General features: G+C 44.3%; 1 protein-coding gene across 1 annotated transcript in view; it reads right to left on the bottom strand.

Annotated features, from left to right (window-relative positions):
* Nucleotides 1–494: 494 nt before the first annotated feature.
* The window catches only part of LOC105909955 (contactin-4), a 71,341-nt gene continuing 63,622 nt past the window's right edge, over nucleotides 495–8,213 (bottom strand). Inside the window, exons 17-23 of the mRNA XM_031567255.2 lie at nucleotides 7,951–8,021; nucleotides 7,051–7,285; nucleotides 6,787–6,902; nucleotides 5,688–5,868; nucleotides 4,920–5,032; nucleotides 3,230–3,398; nucleotides 495–2,750 (exon numbers count right to left, since the gene is read on the bottom strand). Coding sequence (XP_031423115.1) covers nucleotides 2,659–2,750; nucleotides 3,230–3,398; nucleotides 4,920–5,032; nucleotides 5,688–5,868; nucleotides 6,787–6,902; nucleotides 7,051–7,285; nucleotides 7,951–8,021 — 977 coding nt within the window. The 3' untranslated portion in view covers nucleotides 495–2,658. The remainder of the gene's footprint in view (nucleotides 2,751–3,229; nucleotides 3,399–4,919; nucleotides 5,033–5,687; nucleotides 5,869–6,786; nucleotides 6,903–7,050; nucleotides 7,286–7,950; nucleotides 8,022–8,213) is intronic.

The following is an 8,213-nucleotide window of genomic DNA, read 5'->3' as shown; positions in this document are numbered from 1 at the left end:
CTTGAAAATCAGTGGTGCGTGTTAAATGGTACATTTGAACTAAACCCTCCTGTTATGATAAGGGGCACAGGTAGCTTGAGCGTGCAATCACTTTGTGCATGTACAACTTTTAATCAACATCTCTCCAGCATTGCCACAGTAATTGTGGCGTGTTCTCAGATCGGACTTGTAATTACCAACCGGTATTGAGACTTCAAAGAAATGGTCTCCAGGCAACCATATTGATCGACAGGGGGTTTTACTTTCTTGCATATGAACAGTCCCCCTACACTGCTCCATCATACCTAATAAAGAGGTGTTATTGCACAGCCTCTCCAGGGATGGATAGTGCACAGTCAACGCAGAGAATAAATATGATTTCCTGTTTTTAATGTCCTTTGTGTGAGTGTGTGTGTGTGTGTGTGTCTCTGTGTGTGTAAAACAATCTGATTAAAACAATTACAGCAGGAGTTTTATAACAACCAATCTTTTGGAATCAAATTTGACCAACTTTCATGAAAACTGTGTCTATAAAAATGTAGAGACAAAATGACCATTTCAATATGAAATTTTATTCGTTTTGCATCTCACAGAGATCTGTTCTGATTTCAATACCACAGTATTAAATCACTTGAAAAACCTACCACTTGAATAACACAAACAAAAGCAGCCAGTAAGAAATGGTGAGACCAAAAATATGACATTTAAAAAAAGAAACGTAAATGCAAAGAGCACAAGCCACTGCACTATGAACAAGAAATCAGAACCCCATACTAAACCCTACAATCTACACACAATCACACTTATTACAGATAATCTCCCGGTCTATTCATACTGGTTCAACAAGCATGTAATTAGAGCACAGAGCATGGTAGCTGTATTTCAAGACAATGTGACTCGAAAATAATAGCATGCATAAATTAGAGGAACATCCGGTACATTCTAAAGGCTACTGATAAAGGTTAATGAACACAGAGAGCTGCTGGGGCAGGAATGCATTGCAATTCATTGAAAAAAAAGAGCACATGATTTTTTTAATGGTTAGAAAAATCCATAAACAAGCTTTTACCACGAACAGGAAGAGGCACAGGCATTCATCATGAGGTATTTCTAATGTCAGAAGCCTTCTTAAGTACTATGACAGCTGCAAAATGGCAATTATCATTTGTGTAACTTGAATGATGTAGTATTCTTTACGCTAAGCATTTGTTTTGTATACAATTGTATTTAATGTTCCCATATGCAGACGATTGCCTATGCAAGTCATGTGCTCTATATGTCTGTCTCGTCACGGCAACCACAGCCTCTCTGTGATTGGAGGGCTTCACACAAGTTATCCCAAGTGAGTGCACACTGCCAGCGCTTGTAGTGTTTCAACAGGCGGAGACCTCATTGGCTGGTGCAGAGGGCTCTGTTTATACCCAGGTGCCTGTTCCACTGCCAGCCTGACAGTGGCTGACACCACAGAGTGATGGGCTGGGGTAGGATGAGACGGGGAGGCATCCAGCTCTCCAGCCCTCCTGTGGGGGGTGGGGGTGAGGAACAAGACCAATTTCCACTCCAAGCAAACATGGAGTGGGGCTGAATTCTGAACCAGCATTCCTCTGGGTGCCAGAGCTGAGTACCTTTCTCACACCAGAGGTGCTCTGTGTAACAATGCTGTTTGCTATGTTTGTGAATTTTTTTCATTGATAAATTCTGACCTTCAGAGGCAGTGTGTTGATAGTTAATTGTGGTCCTCTTGTCACATCAACATCCCTTCCCCGAGGCGGCACGGAGAAGGAATCTCTGAAGTTAAAAGAAGTAGCACAATTCAGCTTTCAACCCCAGAAGATGTAGTAGGTGTGTGCATTACGTCTTGGCAGACCACTGACAGCACAGCAGAATCCTTCCAAAACCCAGTGGGAGGAAATGCCATGGCTGTTCTGAATTCTATTCCACTGTCCAAAACAAGAAACTATATGCTCACCCAGCGATGGGAAACCAATAGGCCTCAGATATATGAATGATGTATGCACAGACATTAGGTTCCATGAATCATCAAGGGGGTTACACCATAGTAACTGAACAGCTTGTCGGGTGCGTCTAATGTAACTTTAATGTTCTGCATATTCTGTTGTAATGCTGTAAAATGCCAGGCCTTGAAGTCATGAGTCATGTATTCAGTATGCCAGTGTGTTGGCTGCAGGCTGCTACTGTGTATATACCACAGTTTCACTGTTTGGGGGGGGGGGTTATATAGGTTCTAATGATGCATTATGATTACATAGTAGTACAAGTAACTGGAGAATGTAGTGAATAATTCCCTCCCTTGTTCAATTTCATATTGAGACACTTTTCATAAATTATGCAGTAAAAACACACTGCCGAAAGAGGTACCCATGAGCATAGAAATGAACCTAAGCTGTTCTATGTAATAATGCACTCAAACATTTATCACTTACATTCAGAATAAGAAACACAGATAAGCTTCAAGGTCAGTAAATCTTTCCCTTTGCATAAAAGCTGACTGTTAGAAAGTCAAACTTGTTGACAAAGAAGTAAAAATAGAACGTATAAGGCAATAAAGCTCTGTAGAGCATAAGAGTTCTATAAATTCCCTATCCCCTACTGTATGCCCTGCACAATGTGAGGACAGGCATTCCAATGTTCTTGCTCTAAATGCTAATCTCCAGAAGTCTATAGAATCAGCCATGACACTACAAAAATCATTGCACACAAGTCTGACATTTTCCTCAGGTCTGCATTCAAACGTCCCTTTGAATTAAGACCTGCAAATCAACAAGAGAGTGTGATTAGAAAACAGAACATATCCAGAATATCAATCACTCACATGTTGCATATCATAATTAAGCAACATCACAAGAACATGCACTATTATGGGCATAAGTATGATTCGTTCAATGGCACAAGGTCGGCAATGCTGAATGACAACCATAGTCACAGCTGTGCATATTCACTATTACAAAAAGATACAACAACTCTACAAATGCCACTTCGTAGTCCTGTAACAGCAAACATTGCCACTCATGGAATGAATATTGCTAGACCATAACTTCCTGTTGTATAAACTGCACAGCACTATCTGCCGATAGAAGGTATTTGATTAAAACTGAAGAAGATGTGGCATGACTACTCCATTATGTGACAAACTCTTACCTACCTGAATTCAGAACACAACATGTGTTTCTGCTTTAGTCTACCAGGGAGGGAGAAAAAAAAATGAAAATAAAGTCTGAGCGAGTCTTACTGGACATCTTTGGTATCCTTATGGGGCCGCTGCTGCTTCCCTCGCCTCCTTCACTCTGTGACCTGATTTCAATGAGGTAGTCCTCTCCCGAGGGCAGCTGCAGCTCCACAGAAGTCCGGTTGGTCTCAACGATGCTGACACGTCCGAGCCAATTCTGACGATACACCACCTACACACGAAGGCGAGAGGGTTGGGTTAAGCTACTGCAGGAATGCTTTTTTTTTTTTTTTTTTTCAAGCTTCTGTGGCTTTCATCACAGCACGCCGCAGTCCCCTCAGAGAAAAAAACAGCTGGGATGAAGAACTCTCAGATACAACAATAACGGCTACGGATTTCAGAAATTCTTCCACAAGATAAATCATGTCTAAAGAAAACCATGAAACCGAGGGTCAATATTTAAAAGTTAAAATATTGTGAGGGGGCTAACTTTTTTCATAAATGTACACTGGCTATACAAACAAGAGACAGCATGCGTCTTATTATCCAGCCATGTTGGTAGAGAGGTTACAGCGTTTGAAGCTGTTACTATGCAGGCCCTCCACGGAGAGTCGCATGAATTGCAAATGATGATTGGAGGTGTTTCTGCCTCCCCTGTGGCGCTCGTGCAGACACAAGCCTGAACTAGCAGCGAGCCGGCCCTCGCCCGAGAGAGAGAGAGAGAGAGAGAGAGAGAGAGAGAGAGAGAGAGAGAGAGAGAGAGAGAGAGAAAGAGAGAGACAGAGAGAGAGAGAGAAAGATAGAGGGAAGAGATGAGACCATCAGAGATGTCCAGCTGCTTCCTTAGCCCCCCAGTCCCAGACTTCTGAGGGAGGCCTGGCATCAATTAAGCAGAATGCTCTGTGGCAAATTAAATCTCCAAATGAAAGCAGGGTCCTTTTTATTTCATTTTCAACGCCTTCCAAAAGCTGCTTGCAAAGGAGGGGGGAGAAAAAAAATCTGTCTTTGCAGAGCTAATACCCAACGTATCACAAAAATTCGAGGCCGATTCAAATCCAGCAGGTCACTCTACTGCCAGCCAGTGTCTGGCTTGAAAAGACTGAATATCTACAAAACCCCAAGAACAAAATTATGCTTTTGACTTGAGGGGGAAATAAAACAAAGAATAAAAAAGAACAGAGCTGAAAAGCTATCTAGAAGCTTCTGAATGGAGAGAAGGGAAGTGAAAGGCTTGATAATGATAGCTTAATTTCTCTGATTGATGTTCATTTTCTGAAGCAGTAATAGGCTTGGTCAAGAGCAAAGGGTGTCCCCTACTGGCCTACTAACACCAACTCCGTTGCTCTCTCATACAGAGCAATGTGAATGTGCTAGTGACTTGTAAAGACGACTCTCGGCATGACTGAATGAATAAATAACTACTTGAACTCCCCCCACTTCCCAGGGTTGCATAATGCAGTGGAATACAGCAGCTAAAACGTCACACTCTTCTTACCTCGAGGCACTGCTGGAGTGACCTGTGATATCTGCCCAGTATGCTGGGGTCAGTCAATGGATTGTCATTGTTGTGCATTACGTGGCTGTTGACGCAGTTCCTCTTAATTAAAGCGCTTTCATGAATGTGTGAAGACGAAGGGAGTGACCAGGGAATTCTGAACAAGACAATGGCCAGAGCATGACTCACTTGTTCACTGAGATTATCCCAGACATATGTGCTCACGTCTCAGCTTGCTTCTGTCGCTGGCAGGCTCACCTTGTAACCGGTGACATCTGACTCATTGTCCATGGCCTTCACGTGTTCCCAGTTCAAAAATATCTTCGAGTTTGTTAAGTTCCACTCTATATTTGCTGGAGGATGACTCGGTGCTGGAAAAAAAAAACATAACAGTAAAATTGGGGTATGAAATATTTATTTCAGAAGGACACCTTTGAAGTACTGTTGTTCTTCTGTTTCCAGTATTGCATTACCAGTAATTGACTGTGAATTGAAGACCTTGTTCAGTGTTAAAGGAGTATAAAAGCGAAAAAGAACCAGAACTGTTGGGAATTCAGATCTTTAAAAGAATGCAGATATGAGATCCTAAACTTGTTTACAAGGTCTACCACTTCACACAGTGAACAAGTGTTGGCAATTTACCACATTCAGAAAATACCTGAACAACATGAACACCAGCTTAGTTATAGATTTGAGTGTAGCGAGATGTGTGAAACTGTTAACAGCTTTAATAAGCTGTGGGTGAACTGAGTTGCTCCCCCACCTCAAATCAGTAAGAACTAACCGAAAATCCTCCTACATCATCAACAGCCAACTAGCCAAGGCCCTGGTTTTCTCAATAATTCCTCAAACTTAAACACACACACACACACACACACACACACACATATCCATCAAACCATCTGTATAAAAAAACAAGTAATTCAGGGCTGCGCAGAGACAGAGAGAGGAAGAGAGAGAGGGAGGGGGTGGGGGTGGGGGGGGGGATCACCTTGGACTCCACCCAATCAAAGGAGGCTGACTCACGTGGCTTCTTGGTGGTGACATTGATGGGGCTGCTGGCAGGTCCAGTGCCGGCGCTGTTGTGGGCGCTGACGGAGATGAGATACAGCGTGCTGCCCTTCAGCCCTGTGATGTTAGCCGCCGTGTCCATGACCCTGGCGCGCGCCGCCTCACTCGCCGACACCCCCTCCTCGCGCCACACAACCTGGGACCAAAGACACCGAGGTCAATGCGCGCCTTTCAATGTCGCATTGGTATGCTGTTTGTGTGTGTGTGTGTGTGTGTGTGTGTGTGTAAGAGAAAGAGAGAGCGAGAGTGAGAGAGAAAGAGAGGGGGGAGAAAGAGAAGAATGTGTGCACTTGTGCTCGTTGATTGTAATTCTCCATCTTGTGACCGGGGGCTGTGGATGACTTTCTCAGGCTTGGTGTGGAGGCTCAGGCAGCCCCGGGTCAGGAGGGGAGCGGGTCACATCCACAGAGCTTTCCTCAATGAGGGACGACCTCACTGCAGAGGTCTGTGTGTGTGTCTGGTCTGTGTGTGTGTGTGTGTGTGTGTGTGTGTGTGTGTGTGTGTGTGTGTGTTTGTGTGAGTGTGCATATACGTATGGGTTCATTGGTGTATCTCTGAGTGCGTACGTGTGTTTGTGTAGGTGTGTTTGCGTGTGTGTCTTTGTGTGTGTATATGAGTATGTGTGGGTGTGAATGTGTGTGTGTGTGTGTGTGTGGGTGTGTGTGTATGTGTGTGTTTGTGCGTGCGTGTGTTGTCTGAGTATGCGTGTGTTGGGGACGGTGGTTGATGTACGATGTTCACACATCAGAGCTGAGATTTATAAAGGTGCAGTGGTGTGTTGGGCGCCGTGCTCCCTGGGTGCACGTGAGCAGCTGGGAGTGGAGTGGACCTCTTCATTCTCCAGATTACATCGTGAAAAATGGGCTCCCCTAAAGGCTCTTGTTCGGAGCAGGAAATTGTACAACTTGCCATCTGCAGTTCTCTTCTCTTCTTTTCTTTCTTCATTCTTCTTTTTTTCATTTTGAATAGAAATATTCAAGCGAGATTATATGAACCCCCCCCCCCCAAAAAAAAACCTTGATGCTAGAACTATTTGATACATTTTTGTCATTACCTCGTAACCAAAGATCTTCCCACTGCTGTCTCTCTCCGGCACAGGCTCCCAGTAAACCTGGATTTCCGAGGCAGACAGGGTACGTGCCCACACTTTCGAAGGGGCAATTGAAGGCTCTGAAAGCAGTCATGTGGAGGATGAGGTGGATTCAGATATGAACTCTCAGGTTTACAACTAAGAAGCCAACTCTATTTCTGTTTCTCGCATGGGGCACTCATAGAAACAGCACAGAGGGGCACTGTTCCATGGGAGCTGTTTACTCACCCTCTTCTGCGGAATAAATGAAGGCCACGTCACTGAATGGCCCCTCGCCCATGTTGTTGTAGACGCCGACTTTCACCGCGTACCGACCAAGGGGCGGCAGGCTGTCGTTCTTAAAAGTGTACTTGGAGGCCTCGGCGGAGGCCATCACGGCTTGTTTCCAGGTCGACTTGCCGACGGGTCGAAATGCCACAACGTAGCCAAATCCCTCTCCATTCTGGTGCTCTTCGGGGATAGGCTGTGAGGAGATCAAAGGGAAAATATGCTAAACCATAAGGTCTTTATCTGTTTATGAAGCTTTGGTCAAAGGAACAGGGCTGCCACGCTTTCATGTCGAGTGTCAGCCTGGTGCATCACATGTTACATGAATCTGACAAGTGTGCGTGAAGAATACTGAGCATGGCTTTCCATATGAACCTGAATTTAAAGTAAATAAACTTTGAAAGTGCAAAGTGTTTTGCTGTCAATCAACCATCCGACTAATCTCCCCAACGCCTGACATTAGATTAAGCCTGTGCATCTAAAATGAAACGCCATTCACCCAAACTCTTAAAACGAATGACATGTAGACAAGGAAATCCAGCACGATAGACTGCATTGCTCTAAAAAGCTCCCTAGAAATGCCTGAAATGATTTCTCACACCCGCACATATCAAATTTGCAACATTAATGCATCTTCATTTCGATTCGCGTACCAGGGGAGTGATTCTACTCAGGCGCAAAATGAAGACGACAGCCTCGCTTTTAATTAAAACTCGTTTAAATTAAAAACTGTGTGACCACAGAGGGATTCTGTCAAGACTCAATTCAAAGTCAAGACGGCTGCAAAAAACCACACACACAGCCACGATGCCTGCAATGAAGACGTTTTGAAACGTCAAAAGTGGAGAGAGATCCACTTACCTCCCATACTATAACCAGTTCTCCACGGTTCCCTCCTCCGCCACTCACGCTGGTTGGGGCCGTCTCTGGCACTGGATTTAAGACGAAAGAGAAAGACCAAACGGCGCAGTGTTAAAATGGTGTCTACTTTCAGAACGCTGGCACCATGATGAGTGTGCTTTATGCCTGAAAGGCAGCCCAGAGGATCAGGAAACCATCAACAAACACTTTCAGACAAGCCACCATCACAAGGTAGAATTCATTTTTTCTTTTTGTTTTTTTTG

The sequence above is a fragment of the Clupea harengus genome, chromosome 5, assembly GCF_900700415.2.
Source record: "Clupea harengus chromosome 5, Ch_v2.0.2, whole genome shotgun sequence".
Classification (NCBI taxonomy): Eukaryota; Metazoa; Chordata; class Actinopteri; order Clupeiformes; family Clupeidae; genus Clupea; species Clupea harengus.
Note: the sequence above shows the minus strand (reverse complement) of the source record. Positions and strands in the feature narration are given on the sequence as shown.